General features: G+C 45.6%; 2 protein-coding genes across 7 annotated transcripts in view; both read left to right on the forward strand.

The window, feature by feature from the left end:
- Window positions 1-18,813, forward strand: part of MINPP1 (multiple inositol-polyphosphate phosphatase 1) — a 79,358-nt gene extending 60,545 nt beyond the window's left edge. The window contains exon 5 of one of the 2 annotated variants that reach the window (XM_054035308.1): window positions 18,595-18,813. In XM_054035308.1, the coding sequence (XP_053891283.1) occupies window positions 18,595-18,655 (61 nt within the window). In that variant the 3' untranslated portion in view covers window positions 18,656-18,813. Of the gene's footprint in view, window positions 1-15,669; window positions 15,881-18,594 lie in introns of those variants that run through there. The other variant, XM_054035310.1, reaches the window with a different exon arrangement.
- A 4,875-nt stretch (window positions 18,814-23,688) lies between these two features.
- The window catches only part of PAPSS2 (3'-phosphoadenosine 5'-phosphosulfate synthase 2), a 91,700-nt gene continuing 91,029 nt past the window's right edge, over window positions 23,689-24,359 (forward strand). For 2 of the 5 annotated variants that reach the window (XR_008445621.1, XM_054034044.1), the window contains exon 1: window positions 23,695-23,887. Coding sequence is in view for 4 of the 5 variants with exons in the window: in XM_054034044.1 (XP_053890019.1) it covers window positions 23,861-23,887 (27 nt within the window). In the remaining variant the exon portion in view is untranslated. Of the gene's footprint in view, window positions 23,888-24,359 lie in introns of all 5 variants that reach the window. The other 3 variants (XM_054034042.1, XM_054034043.1, XM_054034045.1) reach the window with 3 other exon arrangements.

Genomic DNA, 24,359 nt, shown 5'->3' on the forward strand with positions numbered 1-24,359 from the left:
TAATAATATAGATAGCTGGGTTTGGGATGACCAGGAGGCCCCCTTGGTGAATTGCCTACTGGGTGCAAAGATGCAGACCTCTACACAAACTTATGTGCAGTGATGGCTAAACAGCAGCGTAAAAAAGATAGTTAAAGACAAAAAGACATTCGTTAAAGACTGGAACTCAAATCCAAATGAGTAAAATAGGAGCATAAACTGTGGCAAGTCAAGTATAATTAGGCAGGCCAAAGAAGAATCTGAAGAGCAACTAGCTAAGGATTCAAAAACTGACAGCATTTTTTTTTTTAAGTACATCAGAAACAGGAAGACTGCCAAACAATCACTGGAGAATCAGGGTGCTAATTGAGCACTCAAGCAAGAGAGGAGGCCATTAGGGAGAAGCTAAATGAATCCTTGCATTGGTCTTCAGCGCAGAGGATGCGAGTGAGATTCCTACTTCTGAGCCATTCTTTTTAGGTGACTAAACTGAACAACTGTCTGAGATTGAGTTGTCATTGGTAAATTAACAGTAATAAGTCACTATGACCAGTTGGTATTCACCTAAGACTTCTGAAGGAAATCAAATGTGAAATTGCAGAACTAACAACTCTGGTATGTAACATATTACTTAAAGCAACCTCTGCAACAGATGACTGGATGGTAGCTAATGTGATGCCAATTTTTTAAAAAGGCTCCAGAGGCAATTCTAACAACTACAGGCTAGTAAGCCTAATTTCAGTATCATGCAAGTTGGTTGAAACTATAGTAAAGAACAGAATTGCTAGACACACAGGTGCCCACAATATGTTGGGAAAGAGTCGATATGGCTTTTATAAAGTGAAATCTATTATAATGTGTTGAGGGGGTCAACAAACATGGACAAGGGTGATCCGGTGAATATAGTGTACTTGGACTTTCAGAAAGTCTTTGAAAAGGTCCCTCACCAAAGGCTCTTAAGCAAAGTAAGGAGTCATGGGATAAGAAGGAAGGTCCTCTCCTGGATCAGTAACTGGTTGAAAGATAGAAAACAAAGGGTAGGAATAAATGGTTAGTTTTCATAGTGTGGAGAAGTAAATTGCAGGGTCTATACTGGGACCAGTGCTGCTGAACATATTCAGAAATGTTCTGGAACAGGTTAAACAATGAGGTGGCAAAATTTGCAGATGCTGCAAAATTATTTAAGATAGTTAAGTCAAAAGCTGACTGTGAAGAGTTACAAAGAGTTCTCACAAAACTGAGTGACTAGACAACAAAGTGGCAGATGAAAATCCGTGTTGATAGATCCAAAGTAGTGCACATTAGAAAACATAATCCCAACTATACGTACACAATGATGGGGTCTCTTGGAGTGCATCTGCTTAACATGCAACAGCAGTCAAAAAAACTAACCACGTTAGAAGCCATTAGGAAGGGGATAGGTAAGACAGAAAATATCATCATGCCACTATATAAATCCTTTGTATGCTTACACCTTGAATACATTAGAACTGGAAAAAGTACAGAGAAGGGCAACAAAAATGAATAGGGGTATGGAACAGCTTCCATATGAGGAGAGATGGAAAAAGTCTGGGACTGTTCAGTATGGAAAAGAGATGACTGAGAGGGTAGCAGGGGATATAATCGAGATCTATAAAATCATGAATGGTGTGGAGAAAGAGAATAAGGAAGTATTATTTACCTGTTTACATAACACATAAACTATGGGTCAGCCAGTGAAATTAATAGGCATACTTCTTCATGCAATGCACAGACAACCTGTGGAACTCATCGCTATGGGATGTTGTGAAGGCCCAAAGTACGACTAGGTTCACAAAAGAATTAGATAAGATCATGGAGGATATGTACAGCCAAAATAGTCAGGGATGCACGCCTATGCTCTGGGTGTCCCTAAACTTCTGACTGCTAGAAGCTGGCGCTGCATGACAGGGGATGGATCACTTGATAAATTGCCCTGTTCTGTTCTTTCCCTCTGAAGCAGCTGGCACCGGCCACTGTTGGAAGAGAGGGCTAGATAAACCACTGGTCTGACCCAGTATGGCCATTCTTATGTACCGTTTTGACTGGACCATGTATTATTGTGTTCGGTGTTTCCTTTTTGAACATGGCATTAGCAATAGCATATATGCTTAATATTGTTTAAGTTCTTTTAGAGACGTCTTATTTGATTTGGCAGCGGTTTTCTTGGTGTGTTTATTTAAAACTTTAATGTAGAGACAGAGCCAAGACTCTGTCCTGCTCAAACACCATTTTTCACTGAAAGAGACGGATGAGCTTGCAGGTTGCCTCAGCTGGGAAAACTCCTAGCACACGGCATAGCGCTATCCTAGGTGGCTCCTACGTCACTTCCCTACAGCTTCTGGTGTACAGGGCTGAGGACAATGTGCACTCTGGCTCTTTCCAAATGGCCCCTTAATGGCCAAATCCAAATGGTGTAGAATAGAACATCCTCAAAATTGCTACATCATATCAGCCGTGGTGTAGAACTGTACCAGAAACAGGGAGTTGTAACTACCTCCTCTCTACGCCTGCTATGCCCTGTGGATGTCATGCACAGCAGAGAACTCTGCACAGGATTCTCTGATCATCTGGATCATCCCTGCCTTCAGTTATCTTATTCATCATCTTTTTTTTTTTTACTGACAAAATTTATTGTAGCGGCAGAAGCAAATCTTTTTTTTTTTTTAATTTGAAAGGGATGGTCAGTGGTAGTGCAGGTTGTAAGGTTCTTTATCTCTCTCTCTTGGACTTTGTAGTTTAAGGGAATCTATTATTTTTAGAGATACAAATACTTGATTTTTCTGGGGATTGTTTGAGATCTTTTCCAGCCACTGAGAAATCCATCAAGAGTAACTTTTGAGGTCCGGTTACACTGAAATAAGATTAATTTAAAAGTTACTAGACACACTCCCTATATACTTGTAAAACTCTGTCCTTATGTCATATTTGAAATGAGGGGCCAGAACTTCGTTTTGGATATAATTTTGAAACATTTACTTTTCATATTGTCTCATGAATTTCACTTGATATATTTTTTTGTTTGAAAACATCAAGTCTGACCCAGGGTATCTGTTTTTGCAGCAAACCACTCTAACGTAGACAGTGGACTAGGAAAAGAAGTTGAATTAACAAATGTTTATCCAAAGCTGAAATTGAAAATATCTCTCTAGTCTTGTCATAACCATTCTTATTAAAACGGTGTGTTTAATGAGAATTTTTATGACATTTAAACAGTTAAATTTCCCCAGGTGCTTGTTAAAGAAATGTACATCCTGGGGCAGGGGGTTGGGGTGTAGGAAGGGGGCAAGGGCTCTGGCTGGGGGTACGGGCTCTGGGGTGGAGCTGAGGATGAGAGGTTTGGAGTGTAGGAGGGGGCTCTGGGCTGGGGCTGAGGGGTTTTAGAGTGTGGGAGGGGGGGATGAGGCTGAGGGGTTGGAGTGTGGGAGGGGGTACAGGCTCTGGGCTGGGGGTTCAGGCTCTGGGGTGGGGCCAGAAAGGAGGAGTTGAGGGTGCAGGAGAGGGCTTCGGGGTGGGGGGTGGAGGGTGGGAAGGCATGAGGGCTCCAGCTGGGGGATGCAGGCTCTGGGGTGGGGCTGGGGATGTGGGGTTTGGGGTGCAGGAGGGGACTCTGGGCTGGTGCCAAGGGGTTTGGAGTGTGGGAGGAGGCTCCGGGCTGGGATGCAGGCTTCGGGCAGCGCTTACCTCAGGTGGCTCCCGGGAAGTGGCATCACCTCCCTCCAACTCCTAGGTGGCGGCACGGCCAGGGGACTCTGTGCACTACCCCTGCTCCCACAGCATCCATTGGCCATGGTTCTCAGTCAGTGGGAACTGCAGAGCTGGCGCTTGGGGCAGGGGGCAGCGTGCGGCGCCCCTGTGGCTGCCCCCAAGCTGGAGGGACATATCTGCTGCTTCCCGGGGGCCGTGTGGAGCCGGGCAGGGAGCCTGCCAGCCCGGTTGTGCCACCAACTGGACTTTTAATGGCCCGGTCAGTGATGCTGACTGGAGCTGCCATGGTCTCTTTTTTTCGACCAGGTGTTCTGGTCAAAAATCAGATACCTGGCAACTCTATGTATAAAAAGCAGAATCTTGAGTAGGAGTAGGGAGGATATATTGCCTCTTCATTTGGCACTGGTATTACTGGTACTAGAATGCTATGTCCAATTTTGGTGTCCACAATTCAAGAAGGATGAAATAGAAAGGAAGAACGAACACATACAAGTTGCACCTTTATGTTTATTCTTTATGTAACTTCAGGCTTTGCACGTCTATATTCGATAAATTCCCTTTACTAATGCAAGTCTCCTATCACTTTTGAACAGTTTCTCAGTGTTCCCCCTAGCCCTACGGGGGGATCCACTGTTCACAGACAGCCTCCTGCCTTTGAAACTGACCCTCAGGTTCTGGGTGAAGACTTAAGTTTCAAGCCTCCTTTTAAAGAAGGGCTCTTGGCTTTTCTTTCCTAGATCATGGTTACATAGGGTGGGGAAATTCTAGCCAGGATGTCTGTGTTTTCCCTTTAAATTTAATGGCCCATCATTTGTTTTTTCCTGGATTGTATAATGCTCAGTGCTTGGAGCTAGTCTCGTCTGGTTGGGGGAGATGGACGTAAAGTTTTATGAATCCAGTTCTCTATATACATAAATTCATAACCACAGTCTGTAAATATGTCATAATGACCACCAAGTTCAGAACATTACAAGCTTTCATGAAAGGCCTTACTCGACATATTCTTATACACAATAATACCATATACAACCGGTTGATTCAATTGCTTAGTCTTTGGGGCTTAGGACCCTCCCAGTTCTTCCCTTGGGGTGGTTGGACCTGTTTGATCTGCCTATTTGATCTGACTTTCCTGCTGAAGAAGTCTGCTTCCTCATACCAATGTGCTAGGAATTACAGCAGGAAGAAGATGGCAACAAGAATGGAAACAGTGGAAGCAGAACAACAACTTAAGTGAGGAAGCTGAGCATATAGGTAAGTGGCAAAGGTTTTGAGTGTTTTTTGAGATGTGGAAGGTGGTTTTGATGGGGGACCTACCATTGGTGGCATCAAGAACATTTCAGTTGTGGTGAAGGTCATGACTGGTGGAAGGTGCTGTGGCTTCTGGAGCACCCAGCAGAGCAGGTCAGAAAAATCGAGTGTGCAAATAGTGCTGAGGAAGGACAGTAGCTGTACAGGAATGTATTGATTATTGAGAGAATTTGTTGAACTAATAAAGTATTCAGGCATCTGCCCCAAATTAGCAAGGCTGGCACTCCTACCCCCCCATCTCCACCTTTTTTTTTCCCCTGAAGAGAAAATCTTTACAGCGTAAGGAGGTATACATTAGTGTTGAGTCAAAGGCAGCAATTTTTCTCCTAATGCTATTTTTAAAATTAATAAACTTTTCTTCAAGTAGTTCAGTTATTTAAAAAGTGAGCATAGCTTTCCATTATCATTGTTTAAGTGATCATAATTACTCATCCTGGTCAGAATCTGTCTTTATTACAAATATGACCCATTGTGATAGATGGATTGGACCCTTATCGGAGATGCAGTTGGAGGGAGCACACTTTTAACAACTAGCTACATTTTCTCTGCAAACTTGATTGCATTCTCATAAACACACATTACAGACTCTTTGAGGAAGGAACCTCTTTATTCCTTTTTCTCAGGCCCATCTTTGTTCCCTCCCCCAATCATTTTTGTGTGTTTCTTTAATGCTCAAAATGGGTGCATTGTTTCTTTTAAATCTGCATGAGACCCATCATTGTTTCTATTCTGCTGAAGATGGTCATATGCTGTCACCCATTCCCGGGGACAGTGTACCAATCCAATCTCATCTTGCCCTATGCAGGTGAGGAAAAATTGTGATATTGTATGCACTTTGCATTTTGACTCCTATCTCCAGCTGGTTAATCAAAGAGAGTACTTCGTTTATGGTAAAGTATTTGCTAAACCTTGAGCTATTGTGAATGGTTGGGGGGTTTACTTCTGTATCTCTGCTCTTGTATAACAACATCATCACCACATTTTCTAAATAGATGCTGTGAATATTTGCACCCTATATTGGACTACACAGTCTTGCAGCCCTGGATGAGTTCCCCTAGTGGAAGATCAGCAGTCTGCTTTATTAGACCCAACGTTTGGAACCCACATGCTTTCAAGTCAACTGGGTCTGAGCAGCATCCAGATATTGTCTAGTTCTGGCATCTCAGGTGAACTCTGGGGCAGACTCCTTCTCTGGCACCTCTCAGCTGCCATCGGCCCCAAGACCGGTGTTGAACCCTCCTCACAAGCTCTCCACTTGCTTATGCATGCCCTCCCCAGAGCTCCACCCTCATGGGTACTCCACTTTACAGTTCAGCTCTTCAGGGACTGGAAGGCCCTGACAACTAGGAACACACAGGCTTGGCAAAGGAACTTCTTGAACACACTTTACTCTTAAAATGCACAAGATACAGATGTAGGGAAAAACAAACATCTGAACATTCTCCCCCACCCCCCCCATCCCCCCAATTGATCTCACCCCTCAGATTTGGGTCCCAGCTCTGTCCTTATTGTGGCTATGTAGAGACTTCCTTGTCTCTATGCAGCAAGTCCTGCTTGCTGCTTTTGTCCCCTTTTGCATACACAATCCGTCTTATAAAGCCAGCCTTGGTCAGGATGCCCAATATAAAACCCATACACCAGCCATGCTGAGTTCACAGGCCTAAACACCCTTGTTGAGCAGAGGGTGCTAAAGCAAGTCAACAGTCCTTGGCAGCCAGCCAGTTGACTTTTCCTGTATGTGTTGTCCAGAAGATGAGAAACTCCTCCTCCTCCTGTAGCCTTGTTTATCTACCACGTCAGGCTACACCACGCCAGTTCAAACTCAACCTCAGCTCAGGACACAGCATCATACACAGATTGGGGGTTCTAATTCTCAGTGGAAGTTCACAATCAAATGATACACACAAAACAAAATGAAATTCCTAAGTTGACACCGATCTTTTCCTCAAACTGCCTAACACAGCTTGTGGGTGGGAACCCTAAATATAAATCCCTCTATAAGGAAGAGAGTTTTCCTGTTTCCAGGCTCTGAAATGGTGCAGATGTGTAATTGTTCCCTTCCCTGTAGAACAAGTAATTTCAGATTGTTTTCTTTAACTGTTTTATAATGGGGCTAATCGTTTGCTGCAGCATGAATGTAAATATTGTAAAAGCTGAGTTAGAGAATGCTCTGTACAGCAATGATACAACTGAGGCTTAGGGGGCTCTGGTTAAAAAGGATTTTTACTGAAAAAGGCTAAATCCTGCAGTGCTTAAAAAAATTTCTCAATGACCGACTGCGTTACCTGTCTGGGTCCCACGAGCCACCGAGGCTCACAATTAGTTTTCCCTGACAGGTTTGTGGAGGTATAAAAGCAGTGGCTTGGGAGCAGCTACAGATGGACTGTAGGGCTCAGCTGACATCTAAAAAAGGCAGAAAGTTTTAGTAAGCATGTGTGTTGTCTGAACTCAAGCCAGGGAAAGGGAATGCTTTCATTTGAGCCTGGCATGTACTGTGGAAAGCTGGGGGTTTTTTGGCTGGGCCCTTTTTATGAACCAGGAAGAGAAGGAAAGCTATGTATTTTTTTAATTTTGTTGGGAGGGAGGAAAGAGGGGCCATTCTGGTTGCTAGTAAGGAGAACTTGTGATGCTCCTATTGCCTTTGCCTAAGAAAGGAGTTCAGGATTTTATCCCGTACAAATAACTTCGGTATCTTACCAGAAACCAAGAAAAAGTATCCAAGTAAATATTTTAGACAGTATTTTAGATTGATTAAATGTAACAACAAAATGGTGGAGTGAAACTTAACAAAGCCCCCCTTTTAAAAAAAAAAACTGTAGTTCTTTCCCTTCTCACCCATCCCTTTATTCTGGCTATATAATCCAAAGAATTACATTCCTCCTGACAGTACCAAGACTTTCCACTTAATAATGCTAAATAAACATTTATGTTAAAAAGCAATAAAACTACAATTTAAAAAAGTCTAGCCTTTTTTAGATGCTTTCCAGTGGACAGAATGGGCATCGCATTTGTTGTTTGAATTCCAATTCATTTTCATTTTTACTAGGGAAACTTTCTTACAAATAGACTGAAAATACATTATAGCAATAGAGAGAACTAAGGCAGGTCTTTGTAGGACAAAATGAAATCTTTATTTGAAGTATCTCCCGAACAGCCACTTTTAAGCAAGACTTCTACACACAGCAATATCCTGCCATTCTGATACTTTTGTAAAATACCTTCAGCTCAGTGAATTTAACTCAAGTGAAATGTAACCAAATTAGCTGCCTGTGCTATTCTGATCAGAGTCCTAGCAGTACACAGGGGTGAGCAAATCAGTAATTGCATGCCTAGGATATACTGCACCTTGATCAGGCTGTGACCTTTCTTTGTGTAATGTGGGATAAAGAGGAGTGGCAACGACAAAGAAGTATCATATGCCTCCTCATTCACAGGAACTTTGATACAGTTCTTGGCTGCAACTGCTTAAAAAAAAAAAAAAAAAAAAAAAAAGTGAAAGCCTAGTCAGCTGCATTCCGGAGTAGTCTTCCTTCGGAGATGCACTTTCTCTTCTTGTTTATTCCCTTCTGTTAATTTCTCTGTTCATTTGATGTTTTAGTTTAGATTAAATGGACCAAATACTGTCGCCCTTTTGCTGAGTGGAAGCAGAATTTGACACATTGAAGCTCAGTTTCCCATTTGTAGCAGAAAGCCATGACACCAAGTCAGTTTTTTGGTGTAACTTATTTACAGCTTTTACACAAGTCCTGTTTCCGTGAACAGACTGCACTCAATCGACTCTGTTTTGCAGAAACCTCAGGTCAGACACCGCTGCCTTGTCCAAAGCAGCTGCGTTGGGCCTCCGTCTCTCTCCAGGAGTCATACAAATCTCAAACACAACCAACTGCTTAAGCATACTTTGTGCATTTATTCCTCTTTCTGCCCCCGCACTTTTCATCTGGGAAAGACTCAATCTAAGGCTCCCCTAGTACTGCATGCTCTGAAAAGGTGACCAAGCTATTGTCCTTTCCAGGGGCGGCTCTATGTATTTTGCCGCCCCAAGCACGGCAGTGAGGCAGCCTTCGGCGGCATGCCTGCGGGAGGTCCGAAGGCAGCCTGACTGCCGCCCTCACGGCAACCGGCAGGCCGCCCCCTGCAGCTTGCCTCCCCAGGCATGCCCTTCGTGCACTGGTGCCTGGAGCCACCCTGGTCCTTTCTTTTGCATAGCTGCTATGTAGTACCAAGGAACCTGAGAAATGTCTAACAGCCCTCAAAAGGATCATTTAGCCCCTTCATTATCCCTAATTATTCTTTGGGCGCAGTTACTACAGGGCATCCCTAACCCATTCTATGGATTGTTTCATCTTGGGTGCTTAAACATCAGTGATCCCTAATGCACAAGCCATGAGCATCATATGCCATGCAAATACAGCTAAAGGCCACGTGCAAAGCAGATATATAAAGGTCAAACTAACTAACAGCTACTTAATGTCCTCAATTCATCAGAATGGCAATAGTGGGTCAGACCAATGGTCAAATAGTAACACATGAATAATGTAATAGATTCTACCTCTACATTGAATTCTGAGTAACCAGATACTTAAACAAGAAAGAGGCACTAACACAGACTGAACAAAGATAAAACTGAAAAGAATCTACTGATCTATGTAAGGAAAGATTAGAAATAGGCATTTTCAGAAACCCCACTCTTCTGTCTACTGTACACCTGATAATCAATAGTTTTCCTAACAATGTGATAGATAAAATTGTTGAAGGGTTAAAAGAATACAATGTACACTAACTTTTCAAATTTAAAAATAAATTCCAGTTTTCAATGAAATACCCTAAACTGTGTGTCCAGGTATGCCAGAAGGAGGACAGGGGATGTTGGATATAGTTTAATTCTGGTAACTTTATTCCTAAGTGTCTGGGAGTACCTGGCAGATCAAATTGTACTGTGCAGGTAATTCCATATTCATTTACATATACCATTGAGACTGCTGGCAACCCTCTCCTTTTCCTTTCCCTGCTGCTAGGACCTCACCCCCCTCCTCAAATGAGGGTTAAGGAGGAGTATAAAGGAGGGGGATTTGATTCCCTGCAGTACCAGTAATAAGTGTAGAACCACCCCATTTCCACTCCTTTAAAGAAGACTTCTTTTAATATCCTTTATCAAACCATCTTATTAGATTATTGTATCCATTCCCTATGGAGTACCTGCCCTGGACATCCGCCCCAAGCTTACATAACAAGTTGCAACATCATAGCCTAATTCCACCTTTCATTTTTGACACACTCTTTGGGAAAGAGTTAGTATCTGCAGCCTCTTTAAAGAAGTGAGTCTTGGGGAGGGAAGTGACTGGGGACACAGCAGAGGCCTTGCACACAGACTTGAGAGGTTGTTACCTGCATCGGAAGCATCATTGAAATGGGAACAAAGATGGGCCTGAGAAAAAGGAATAAAGAGGTTAGTGAGGGAAAGCGAAGGAGGGGAGAAAGGACTCTGCCAGGAACAGCATCAGAGATCAGAGCTTTGCTGCAGGACCTTGAAGGCAAGGCAAGAAGCTTAAACTTAATTCCTGTTTAAGAAGAAAAAGGATGGGGTGGGGGGAGTGATGGGGTTCTATGTGAATCATTATCAGTGCACTTTTTCATTAACTCTTTTGTGGGGGGCAGGCTCCTGTATGTGGTTGGGTGTGTGGCTGCAATAGCAATAGTTAAATAAGTGTAACTGAGAACCTTGTGAGTTGTCAAGTTAAAGCCTTAACTGCATGAGAGGGTAACATGCTTGAGAATGTGTGATAATCAGGGATAGTTGTTTTACCACAGGAGAGCAGCAAGTCATGACTTCTGTGATTTCGGGGGGGAGGGGCCATTGTTTTTGAAAAACTGTGTGCTTCTGAATCACTCTTAGAAGCAGGAAGATGGGACAGTATGTGCCCATCCATGGAAACTGCAAAGAATAAAGAAAAGTCCTGAAAACATTACAATTAGAGTAATTCATAAATGAGTGGCATAGACCTTCCTTCCACAAACAGACAGGACACAATTGCTTTTAAAGGGTAACTTGTTTTACTGCATGCGCACGGCACTGTGGTCTAATGGAATGAGCAAAAATGTAAAAGCTAGTGAATTCTAATCTTGTCTTAGACATATCCTTGCTCTGTGACCCTGGGAAAGACATTACTCACATGGTATTTGTTTTGCCATTTGTAAAGTGAGAATAATGCTTTCAGACAGTAAGCACATAGATTAGATGATTATACAATGCTTTGAAAATGCAAATAACTATATAAATGCTAATTATTGTTATTAATTATTATTTCATGCCTCTGTTTTATCTATGAATCTGTACTGTGGAGCCTTGGCAAACTATTTTTGAGTATCTGAAGTGTTTGTTTGTTCTTTTCATAGCAATCGCTGGTAGCAACAGGTACTGTTAAGGTTGCAAAATTCCTTTCATTATTACTTTTTCATGAGCTTTTAATTTTCCAAAGAACTGACCTTTTGGGATCAAAGTTTCCATGGGTGGTTTGTACCGCAAACATTTTGGGCTTTTTTCCTTGTTTTTAAAATTTGTCCACAATCCTTTTAAGGCATTTCTGAGTTACAGGATATCGGGGAGAATTTTTTCCCCCCTATTGTCATTCAAAAACTCTAATTGCACTGTTCTTGAAAGGGGTTAGAACCAGACCAGCAGAAATTGGAAGTTTGACCTGGTCAGCATCTCTGATAAGATATATGTGCTTTGCTTAGTTTCTGTTAATTTTTTAAATTATACTTAATTTAAAAATCTCTTCTGAGCATGTAATTCTGGAAATCTTGTATTTCTGCGGAAGTGTGAATGAAATTGTGTGTGAAAACTTCAGACATGGCTTTTACAGTATATTTTTTAAAAACAGTGGATGGAAAGTAGGGTTGGTAAGCAGGAAATGCAAGCTGGAGCAGTTCATTATCAGAGCTAATGTCTTTATTGTCATGAGAAGGCATAAGGCTGCTGCCAAAGTTATTACATGCATTCAATTGTAGCATAATTATTATAGGAACACATTTCATGTGTACAATATTTGAACTATAGACAGTGCTATTCTCTGTGACTGGAGGAGCAGGGAGTTACTATAACCAGCGTGCCCTGGGACCCCCTCTAGGTTCTTTCTGCCAGCAGGAGCTTGTGAAATCTGGGAGAACATCAACTTTACCTACTTCACTCAAACAGTCTCTCTCTGGTGACTCCTCCATATCCTTTGCCCCCTCCTGATAGCCCTTTATATACTGTTTGTCTCCTGCATGATCTTTCCCCCTCCTAAAACCTCAATCAGCAATGACTTCTGGTGGTAAGAGGGCACGGGAGTGCTTCTCTCAGGGTATGTCTACACTACGGGATTAATCCGAATTTAGATAATTCGGATTTGAGAAACAGGTTGTATAAAGTCGAAATGAGTGCGGCCACACTAGCACAGTAATTCGGTGGTGTGCGTCCAAGTACCGGGGCTAGCGTCGATTTCTGCACCGTTGCACTGTGGGTAGCAATTCCATAGCTATCCCATAGTTCCCGCAGTCTCCTGCGCCCATTGGGATTGTGGGTTAAGATCCCAGTGCCTGATGGGACAAAAAAACATCGTCGCAGGTGGTTCTGGGTACAGCCTCACTTCCTCCCTCCCTCCCTCCCTCCCTCCCTGCATGAAAGCAACGGACGGCAGACAACCATTTTCGCGCCTTTTTTCCTGGGTGGGTGAACACTGCAGACTCCATACCACGGCAAGCATGGAGCCCGCTGAGGTCAAGACAGCACTCATGAATATTGCAAACACCTCGCGCGTTCTCGTGGAGTTTATGCTCAGCCAGGACCAGAAAAACGAGGCGAGGAGGCAGCGGCGGCGGCAGCGCAGCGACAAGCATGATGAGGACATGGACACGGACACGGACACAGAATTCAGTGAAACCACAGGCCCCGGTGCTTTGGAGATCATGTTGTTAATGGGGCAGATTCTATCCATGGAACGCCGATTCTGGGCAAGGGAAACAAGCACAGACTGGTGGGACCGCACAGTGTTGCAGGTCTGGGACGATTCCCAGTGGCTGCGGAACTTTCGCATGCGTAAGGGCACTTTCATGGAACTTTGTGACTTGCTGTCTCCTGCCCTGAAACGCCAGAATACCAAGATGAGAGCAGCCCTCACAGTTGAGAAGCGCGTGGCGATAGCCCTGTGGAAGCTTGCAACGCCAGACAGCTACCGGTCAGTCGGGAATCAATTTGGAGTGGGCAAATCTACGGTGGGGGCTGCTGTGATGCAAGTAGCCAAAGCAATCACGCAGGTGCTGCTACGAAAGTTAGTGACTCTGGGAAATGTGCAGGCTATAGTGGATGGTTTTGCTGCAATGGGATTCCCTAACTGTGGTGGGGCAATAGACGGAACCCATATCCCTATCTTGGCACCGGAGCACCAAGCCACCGAGTACATAAACCGCAAGGGGTACTTTTCAATGGTGCTGCAAGCACTTGTGGATCACAAGGGACGTTTCACCAACATCAACGCGGGCTGGGCGGGAAGGGTTCATGACGCTCGCGTCTTCAGGAACACTACTCTGTTTAAAGGGCTGCAGCAAGGGACTTACTTTCCGGACCAGAAAATAACCGTTGGGGATGTTGAAATGCCCATAGTTATTCTTGGGGACCCAGCCTACCCCTTAATGCCATGGCTTATGAAGCCATACACAGGCAGCCTGGACAGGAGTCAGGAGCTGTTTAACTACAGGCTAAGCAAGTGCAGAATGGTGGTAGAATGTGCATTTGGCCGTTTAAAAGGTCGCTGGCGTTCATTATTGACTCGCTCTGACCTCAGCCAAAGAAATCTCCCCATTGTTATTTCTGCTTGCTGTGTGCTCCACAATCTCTGTGAAAGTAAGGGGGAGACCTTTATGGCGGGGTGGGAGGCTGAGGCAAATCGCCTGGCTGCTGATTACGCGCAGCCAGACACCAGGGCGATTAGAAGATCACACCATGAAGCGCTGTGCATCAGAGAAGCTTTGAAAACCAGTTTCATGGCTGGCCAGGCTACCGTGTGAAATATCTGTTTGTTTCTCCTTCATGAAAACCCTCCCCCTTTACTGACTGATTTTCTGTAAGGAACCCACCCTGCCCCTTCCCCCAGCTTTCTTTCAAACCAAATAAAGTCACTATCATTTAAAAATCATTTATTCTTTATTAATAGATTAGAAAAAGAGGGAGGGAACCCGGGTGGTATTTGGGAGGAGGATTGCTGGGAAGGAAAAAGCCACAAAGAAAAGGTTAAAAAAATGACAGCCTTTTGCTTGGGCTGTCTACTGGGGTGGAATGGGAAGGTGTACGGAGCCTCATCCCCCCCCGCGTTCTTACACGTCTGGGTGAGGAGGATACAGAACATGGGGAGGGGGGAGGGTGGAACAGGGGCTGAAGCGGCAGTCTGTTTTCCAGCAGCCGTTCCTGAACCTCCACCAGACGCCGGAGCAGCCCCAGCGTTGCATCCTTCATCCTCTGGTCTTCCTGCTGCCATCTCTCCTCACGTTGGTCCCTCCTCTCCTCACGTTGGTCCCTCCTCTCCTCACGTTGGTCCCTCCTCTCCTCACGTTGGTCCCTCCTCTCCTCACGTTCACTGACTTCTTTCCTATACTTTGAAACTGTTTCCTTCCCACTCATTCAGATGAGCTCTGTCACTCCTGCTGGATTGCATAATTTCAGAAAACATGTCCTCCCGCGTCTTCTTCTTACGACGCCTTATCTGTGATAACCTTCGGGATGGAGGAGGGAGGCTTGAGGAATTTGCAGCTGCTGTAGGGAGGGGAAAAAAGAGAGAATTGTTTTAAAAGCTACATTTTGCAGAACAATGCTTATACTCTTTCACGGTGACCAACACTGTTCACATTACATAGCACATGTGATTTCTGTGCAAGGTCGCATTTTGCCTCTTAATGCTGAGTGCTTGTGGCTTTGCTGCTAGAGATCACAGGTCTGGGCAACAGAATTCGGCTTGCATGCGGCCATGGTAAGCCATTGTTTTACAGCTTCTGCACCCTCCTTTCCCACATACCAAGCATAGCCTGTAGAGTGCTGCAGAAGCCTGGCCAATCTCAGCCAGTTGGGGGGGGGCAGTGTGGGGGGGCTTGTCTGGGCCCCTTCAGGCAAGTAGAGTGCTGCGGTTTTTCTGTTAACATTCAGCAGCACCAGAAAACAAACTAACCCCCCCCCCCCCGCCATGAATTCTCTGGGATGATCACGGTACCCCTCCCCCCACCGCATGGCTGGTATCAGGGAAGATCCCTGCAGGCACCAAACTACCCCCCCCCCCCGCCGCCGACCCCCCCCCCCCTCGCCATGAATTCTCTGGGATGATCACGGTACCCCTCCCCCCACCGCATGGCTGGTATCAGGGAAGATCCCTGCAGGCACCAAACTACACCCCCCCCGCCGCCAACCCCTCCCCTCGCCATGAATTCTCTGGGATGATCACGGTACCCTCCCCCCACCGCGTGGCTGGTAACAGGGAAGATCCCTGCTAGCCAAACGCGGAAAACTTCAGGGCCAATTTCCCATCTGCGCTTGGCTAACTGCAGGGAAGGATTTATTTTCCGCCACAGGCAAACAGCCCAGTAGGAACGGCCACCTCTGTCCCCTTAATTAAGTTCCCGTATTTCAACCAGGTTACCAGGAGTGATATCACTCTCCTGAGGATTACACAACAAGATAAAGAACGGATGTTGCTTGAATGCCAGCAAACACCGGGACCATACGCTGCCAGGCTTTGTCAGGCAATGATACCAGATTACTTGCTGCAAGCATGGCGTGGTCAAGTATCCTACCATGGAGGAGGGAATAAGGATGCACTGCCCAGAAACCTTCTGGCAAGGCTTTCGGAGTACCTCCAGGAGAGCTTCATGGAGATGTCCCTGGAGGATTTCCGCTCCATCCCCAGACACATTAACAGACTTTTCCAGTAGCTGAACTGACCGCGAATGCAAAGTCAGGCAAAGTAATCATTAAAAACCGTTTGCTTTTAAAACAAGTTTTATATTTTAAAAGGTAAACTCACCTGAGGTCCCTTCCATGGGGTCAGAGTCTTGGGTACTGGCTTGGGAGGCTTGGGAGGGTACTTCAGTCAGGGTGATAAAAAGATCCTGGCTGTTGGGGAGAATGGAGTGCTGTGTGCTCTCTGCAAGCTCATCCTCCTCCTCCTCCTCCTCTACCCCATCGGCAGAATCCTCAGGCGTCGAGACTATCCCCGACCCAGAATCCACGAACAAAGGTGGGGTAGTGGTGGCAGCCCCCCCTAGAATTGCATGCAGCTCGGCGTAGTAGCGGCATGTCCGCGGCTCTGACCCGGAGCGACCGTTTGCCTCCTTTGTTTTTTGATAGGCTTGTCTGAGCTCCTTGACCTTCACGCGGCACTGCTCAGAGTCCCTATTGTGGCCTCTCTCCATCATGCCCTTGGAAATTTTTTCAAAAGTTTTTGCATTTCGTCTTTTAGAACGAAGTTCTGCAAGCACTGAATCCTCTCCCCATACAGCGATCAGATCCAGTACCTCCCTCACGGTCCATGCTGGTGCTCTTTTTCGATTATCAGCCTGCATGGTTACCTGTGCTGATGAGGTATCTGTGGTCACCTGTGCTCTCCACGCTGGGCAAACAGGAAATGAAGTTCAAATGTTCGCGGGGCTTTTCCTGTCTACCTGGCCAGTGCATCCGAGTTCGGATTGCTGTCCAGAGCGGTCACAATGATGCACTGTGGGATAGCTCCCGGAGGCCAATACCATCGAATTGCGGCCACACTAACCCTAATTCGAATTGCTAAAATCGATTTTGGCGCTACTCCGCTCGTTGGGGTGGAGTACAGAAATCGATTTAAAGGGCCCTTTACATCGAATTAAATGGCGTCGTTGTGTGGACGGTTACAGGGTTAATTCAAATTAAAGCTGATAAATCCGAATTAAAGTCGTAGTGTAGACCAGGCCTCAGACTTTACTTTGATCTACAGTTAACTCCCATCCCCTGCCTGCACATCTCAGAACTGCTGCAGATAGATTGATTCATGTGTGTCCTTTTATGAATGGCATGGTGAGTTTTCCCTGGGGGACCACAGAATGTGGCTCTCTGTGGCGGGTGTTTTACTAAGTACAAAATTAAAGAAACTCAATAGAGATGAGCCATTTAATAGCAGTTTGAGTGTTGCCAGATAACCCCTTCTTCACTTCAAAATGACAGACTATACAAGTCACTTAAATAGTGAAGCCTTTGATCAGTGGAGGACCTGATGCTAGATAAACAAGTAAAAACAAGAGTAGAGGGAGAATCACAGCTGTCATTGTCGTGGTAGTGTTAAAGTAATAGAGAGCATCCGCTCATGGTATTAGCTACTTGCAGCAGTGGTGGACTTCTGCAGTGTAGCAGTTTCAGGCTGCTGCCTCTATCTGTTTTCTCCACTTCACCCACCTGTAGAAAACATCACCTTTGCTTTCACAAACGATGTGCAAAACAGAGCAAGCAAAAATAGCATAGGAGATGTAGTCAGTAATAATACTGCAACTGCTCTTCAGCTTTGTGCATTCCCAAGCTGAGATGATTATTAAGGCAAAACTCTTTCTCGGTGGATGTGATCAGGGTGAGGTTTCGTAACCCACAGAAATGAGGAGATAAGCTTGGTCATAGAGAATCACTGTGGAAATAGAAATGCTTAATGCCTGTCATAGGGGGAGAACCATATACAAGCCAAAGAGGGCAATTTGTGTCTTATGTACTTTTCAAGACCATCCTATGGAAACTGTCCTCTAAACCACCAGGGCTTTCATCAAAAGGGGGTGTAGTATCACGGTGCCATTTGAAAACCAATCACCGGCCTTTCACGAGGCCCAAGCACGGAAGGCATTGAAGTATACCCCGCTGGCCGAGACCCTAAGAGCCCAGGGCTACGAGGTGCAGATACACGCCCTGATCGTGGGAGCCCTGGGCTCGTGGGACCCCAACAACAAGCCAGTTCTGAGAGCGTGCGGAGTCGGTCAATGCTACACCCAGCTCATGAGACAGCTCATGGTGTCTGATGCCATCAGGTGGTCCAGAGACATTTATACAGAACACATCACAGGACACCGTCAATACCACATTGAGTAATTGAGACCGCCGAGCAGGGAAATAGCCCACTTCCTTCCCTGATGAACCAAGGGACGCAACCCACTCATGTACTCATTCGCTGCACCGATACTGACTTGGACTCCTTATACATTCCATGGGTGGCGTACCCGAGCCAACTTATCCACTGACACTTTAAAAACTCTTGTACCACAATCTGGGTCTATGCCAGTTATGTAATATGTACGTATCTCTTCACCCTTCCAACCAATACCTGTAATCCCTCATAACCTAAGCCTGACCCCAGATGTACAGTACCTTCCCTCTTAACTTGTGTATATTTAATTTTAAACATTAATTTTAATAAAAATTTTAAATCTATTCTTTTTGGTCGACGTACTCTGTTTCTGTGGGTGGAAAGAAAATGAGCAGGTACGTTCCACCTATTGCAGTGCTAGTGGTGGGGAGCCCTGCCAGAGATTAAACTATGTTTTGTTTTTCCCCAGGGCGCTCTGTGTGCTCAGCACATCTCTGCAGGATGCTATTCCTTGCGCATCTCAGCAATAGTGACTGTTGCAATGGACTTGCCAAGACCAAACAAGTGTGCATGTGAGTAATAATCAGCATTTCTGGCCAGCTTCCATCGAGCAATACTGACACTCCTGACTGTAGATATAAGAACTCTCCTTGGGATGTTGAGAGAGCATTCACTTGGCTGACAGTTGGGCAGCATTCTATGGGTTACCTATTTTACTTTGTCCTGTCTAAATGTCCTGTTAGTTTAGCAATAAATATGTTGCATACTAGGATCTTCAGTGAGTTCTTTGCCTAGAGAACTATAGCTGTAACATTGGCCTTTAAGGGTGGGGTGTTAAAGCAACAGAAAAAAAATTGGATGATCCTCAGGGTTGCAAGAGGGAAATGAAAAATCTCCCTTCCCAAGAAAGAGATCTCACAGTGACAATATATCAGATGAATAACTTTCTTTGCTTACTACTTGTAAAAGAGGTGCTGAGAATAATTTTAAACAATTACTGTGAGAGAAATCTACAAATGTACCCAACATTCTTTTAATTCTTCAATATATTTGTCTGAAACTCACTTTAAGGCATCTCCCAAATCTTATATAACTACTCTTTAAACAAACAGTGGTTGCATGAATCCCCTTATCGGGATTTTTGATTCATCCATGCGGTGTCACTATTCCAATCCCTGTTCCACTACCTGTGCTGCTCTGTGGCTATGTCAAGGCTTGCTATAGAGTCTGCAAAATTCTGTATGACATAGATTTAGTATTGCTGAATAAGGTCTCTAATATATGTAACTTGTTTCTTTTTTGTTAGGAATTATTAATCCTAGTGTATCAATTGTAAAATCACCTTTTTTGCTTAATAATTGTACAACATTTAAATCTTGATGCAATATCTCTAACAATGTATTTTTCAGACACATTTTTTTTGCTATAAAATCAAAAAAAGCCTAAATTATTATAAATGGCAAATAACTTCTTGCCACTTTCTGTGTAGCGTTTAGAGAAATGGAGGATAATACTTGTTTAAGAAAGATAACACTTATGTCCTCACACAAACTCTCAGGCAGGTTGCTAGTGGTTAGTCTAATTCCTGGCCTATTACCATTGAAGGGGTAATTTTAAGGAGGAATTCAAATGATCCTAGGTGAAGTATATTTGAGTCAACTGAAGTGCAGAATGATGCAATGAATGCAAACAATGTTGACTTCATAAGCAATCCCTCTCTCCAGCTGCATCTCTGAGGGGACCTCTAGGTAATATAGAGTAGGTATATGTTGAGGAACAAATAAGCTGTCAGTATTTCATATAGATGTCATTAGTAAGCCATCTGAGGAAAGAGCAATAGAAGATATTTTTATAACAGCAATGCCCACATTCTTCTGTTAAGGTATGAGTGACTCTGTAAAACAAGCATTACACAGGTGTGAACCCAGTGGCTATCAACATCTATAATTTCGATATGTACAATCAAGCCATCTCTTAGGGCACTTAGTCCTGTTAGCAGAATCCCGCAGGCATCAGTAGAAATCCCATGATTTCAAGATTAGGCCTATAGATAATAACTCAAGCAACAGTTTAACACTCTTTTCAGTGACATAGAATCACTACAGCATCATTCCAAATGGTTACATCATAAAATCGGAATTGTCACGTGTCTCACGCGTGGCACAAGAGCCATGCATGCCCATCCATCCACTGTCCATACTGAATGTCATGCATTTGGCAGTGAGGCAGGAATGGCTTGCAATTGCAGTCTCACAGCCTACTGAGCTGCACTCCAGTGGCCTCTTTCTCATTACTTCATTTGTTAGATTTGAGCTGCAAAAGAGCAGCACCACAAATGGTGGCAGGGACAGAAGATAGTGGAGGACCTCTACTGGCCTCAGGCTCCCTCACTCAGCAATAAGCTGTCCCCTACAGATATTCCCATTTATCTAGCCCTTAGGCACCCTCCAGCTCCTACAACACTTCCCTACTCACTTTCTCCATGACATTCATGATTTCATAGACCTCTATCATAATCCCCTCTTAGTCGTCTCTTTTCCAAGCTGTGATGCTTCTGAGGGAAATCTTTGTAAAGCTTACCAAATATATTGTGAAATCACTGACAGTGGCCTTCTGCCAACTTCTAACACAGGAAGAGGAGGCCCAAACTCAAACTTCCCTCGGGCCAACAACTGTCGAGAAGAAGGAATTCTTTAAAATCATCATTACATCATGACACTTTTTCCCATAGAGTTTTTTTTATATTATGCTTTTACTTCAAGAACAGAATTTACAATCAGACAATTAATACGAAAATTAATCAAAGGAAAATGAATGATATATTAGTGGGTGCTGATTCCTGAAAAACTTATGGTCAAATTCATCCTGAATGTAACAGCATGGACTTCACTGGAATTCTATCTGGGGTGAATTTAGCCCATCGTCAGTAATACATACTAAAGGGTTGTACACTTTGTTGCTTCTATGAGCTGAGCACATTACACACAGCAGGACTCCTTTCATTTCTCCTTTTTCCTCATCAGCTCCCTATGTGCTATCCTCCCATCTTCTTCTGTTTCAGAGACTCCCTGCAAGCCCCCACCCATTCTCTCCCCCGTGTCCTCCTCTCCTAGGGTGACCAGACAGCAATTGTGAAAAATCGGGAGAGGGGGTGGGGGGTAATAGGAGGCTATATAAGAAAAAGACCTCAAAATCGGGACTGCCCTATAAAATCGGGACAGCAGGTCACCCTATTCTCTCCCCGTTCCAGGTTCACCCCTTCTTTCCCCATCATACCGGGTGGGACACAGAGCCCCTATGTATCCCTTTCTGCTTCCCTCCCATACTCTCACATTCTACCCCTGCCAGGGGCTGTGCACTGTGCGCCCACTTCCCCCTATGTCAGGGTCTTCTATTCTCCCTCATTTCCAAGGGCTGTGTGGCTCCCCATTCTTTCTACTCCTCTTTCCCCATCATTCTTATTTCTTCCCTTTCTGCTTGGGAGAAAAGTCATTCACCCTTTAAACTCTATTGGGAGGATGTGCAAAGCTGAAATGGGGTGGCGGTAAAGTTGTTTAATGGTTGTCATCAACTGTTCCTTTGAGCTATAGATAGTTACAGACCTGGTTGAAGCTGCTGGGTCTACTAACTTGATGCTAGGAGCTCTGCACTTTCCCCTTCCAGTTTTCTGACTTTCACCGGAATCAATAGGGTTCTACTCACTGACACCTAGAACATTCCCTGAAATGTTGAAATTGAATAGATGTGGCATTCAAAAGCTACCACATTACATCCAACCAGCCAGAGAAATGTCATCAAGTTGAATATAGGTCCTTGGTTTGCTCAGCCAACAATGGGCCAAATTAAATTATGACTTTGAGAAAGGTTGTGATTGGGTCAGAAAATAGGTGGAAATAGTAACAATACAAACATAATTTAGAAATTGCTATACTGGATCAGGCAGTGGCCAGTTTAGTCCAGTGTCTCGTCTCTGACGGTGGCCAGTAACAGACACTTCAGCAGAAGACGTCCTGACCAGGCATTCACTGAGTTACCTGCCGTTTGGGAAAATTTCTTTCTAACCAGTTAGAGATTGGCTTTTATCATAAAGTGTAAAGATTAATAGTCCACATTTCTTAACTTTAAATGTTCTCCTCATCCATTCTAACATCCAATCCATTTTTGAATCCAGCTAAACTCTTGGTCTCAATGTTTTCTAATGGAAGAGAGTTGCACAGGCTAACTGTGCATTGTGGAAAAGTTCAAACTCATCAGACATGAACTGGTCATCCATATTCCTTTGTACTAATCAGGTCAATCTTCTCCGTTGGTAGCCATTGCATACTGCTGTCTGATTTCAATTTTGAGAGCATGTCACAGCCGTATATTATCAGTTCATTTGGTGTATGATCAATGAGTGAATCTCCATTTTTCCCCCTCCCAGGTGAAGGGTGAGAGTGGGAGAATGAAAGAAGCAGAAAACTTGCTCCTTTGGTCTAACACTTTGTTAGAGGGAATGGTTTCAGCCAACACAGGACCACAAACATGCCAAATACCATGGAAACCTCTAGACAGGATCTCTGTGCAGTTGGGGCTCTGTGGTTTTGGACAGGTGGGCAGGGAGCCAGGCAAGGGGACTGCTGCTCTCTGTAGTATCATTCCCTTTCAAATCTGTAGTAATTTCCCGGTAAAAGACAATTCTGACAGTCCATATTACCTTACTTTACACAGATTTCTACTTGCAGGAGGTGGTTTGAGCCTGTAATACCTTTTCCAGTGTCTTTCATTCCTGAGGTTTAATTGAAAACACTATTGTGGATATGTAACTTTTCTTCTCCAACATAGGCAAATGGCAGGGCAAAGAGGGAGTGCAAGGAATCTGTGTGAAGAGGCCTCTTTCCCCGGTTTCTCCAAAGAAGCACCTGGCTGTACATGTGCCGAAAGAGAGCAAGCCCTAGATTATAGGTAAAAGCTCATTTTTTTTCCAGTGCTTTTACAAACCTGCCAACTTTTAGGGGAGGCAGAGATGAATGAGGTTTAGGAGCTAGAGCAGGGCCTGGGAACAGAGAAGCTGGGGGCTATGCCTAGCTGGCCACTGAATGTGGGGTCCTGTGTCTTACTCATTTGTCCACTTCAGGCAGGAGTGGGGGAGGCAAAGGAGTGATTCTGCAACTCGGATTGGAGTGAGTAAAGAGGCTCGCAGGATCGGGCCCTTAAATGGGGGTGGGGGTGAAGTGCGAAGTGCGCTACCAAGCGCACCGTTGGGTAGCCCGGGCTGGTTGGTTTCCAGCGTGAGCTGGGTCTGTTTGCCTCTGGGACCCGGGGCCCCGTCCTGCTCCCTTTGCCTGTCAGGGACTTTTCGCAGTGTTTCAATGAGCCCTGGAACAACTCTCGGCTGGCCGGGCGCCGCCGCTGGGAGCAGCCCCCAGCCCTGCGCCTCCGGGGGTGGGGAGGTGGGGGGCTTGTTCCTTTAGCTGCCGCGCGGCTGGGGCCGCTCGCCTCCCTCCTGCCCCGTGGGGCGGGCGGGGGAGCCGGGACAGAGCCCCCCTGCTCGGAGCCCCGCTCGTCTGCTGCTGCCGGGGGGCGGAGGGGAGCGGGCGGGAGGTGGAGACGGAGGAGGGGTGAGACTTGAGGGGCCGGTCCCGGGAAGTGCTACGTGTCTCCCAAGTCTTTATACCGCCTTGCCCCCAGCAAGTCGCCAGTCCTTGGAGCGCCGCCTGCCTCGTCCCCCGCCGCCAGCGAGCAGCGCCAGCAACATGTCCGGGAGCAAGAAGCAGACGACGGTAGGACGCTCGCTTAGCGCCCGCCCTCTCCCGGCTCTGGGAGCCAGTGCGCTCTGCGCCTCCGGGGGACGCGGAGACTTTGCTGCCGCCCGGTCGCTCGCAGCCTCCCCCGGCGCCGCGCTGGGTCCCGCCCTCCCTGCGCCGCTGCCAGGCACCCGGCTTGGCGTTCCCGGCTGCGCCCTGGGAGCCCGACCCCCAGAAAGCGGGACTGGCTGCAGGGACCCTCCCCGAGCAGACCTGCCCGCCGCCCAGAGGGATGCCTGGCCCTGGGTCACCGGGCATCAGGGGGACCGTCTGGTTGGGCCGGGACCTTGCTGTGAGGGGGTTGTTAAGCCCGTGGGGATTGTGAAATTCCTGCCGCTCGCAGAGGAGAGGAGGGGGCAGACGCGTGTCTACACTGAAGCGTTGGAAGGGAGCAGCTAGGAGGAGTTAGGGGGTTAAGAGCTGTGGGATTCCCCTCTGTCCCGTCTCT

This window comes from Malaclemys terrapin, chromosome 7 (assembly GCF_027887155.1).
Source record: "Malaclemys terrapin pileata isolate rMalTer1 chromosome 7, rMalTer1.hap1, whole genome shotgun sequence".
Lineage (NCBI taxonomy): Eukaryota > Metazoa > Chordata > Testudines > Emydidae > Malaclemys > Malaclemys terrapin.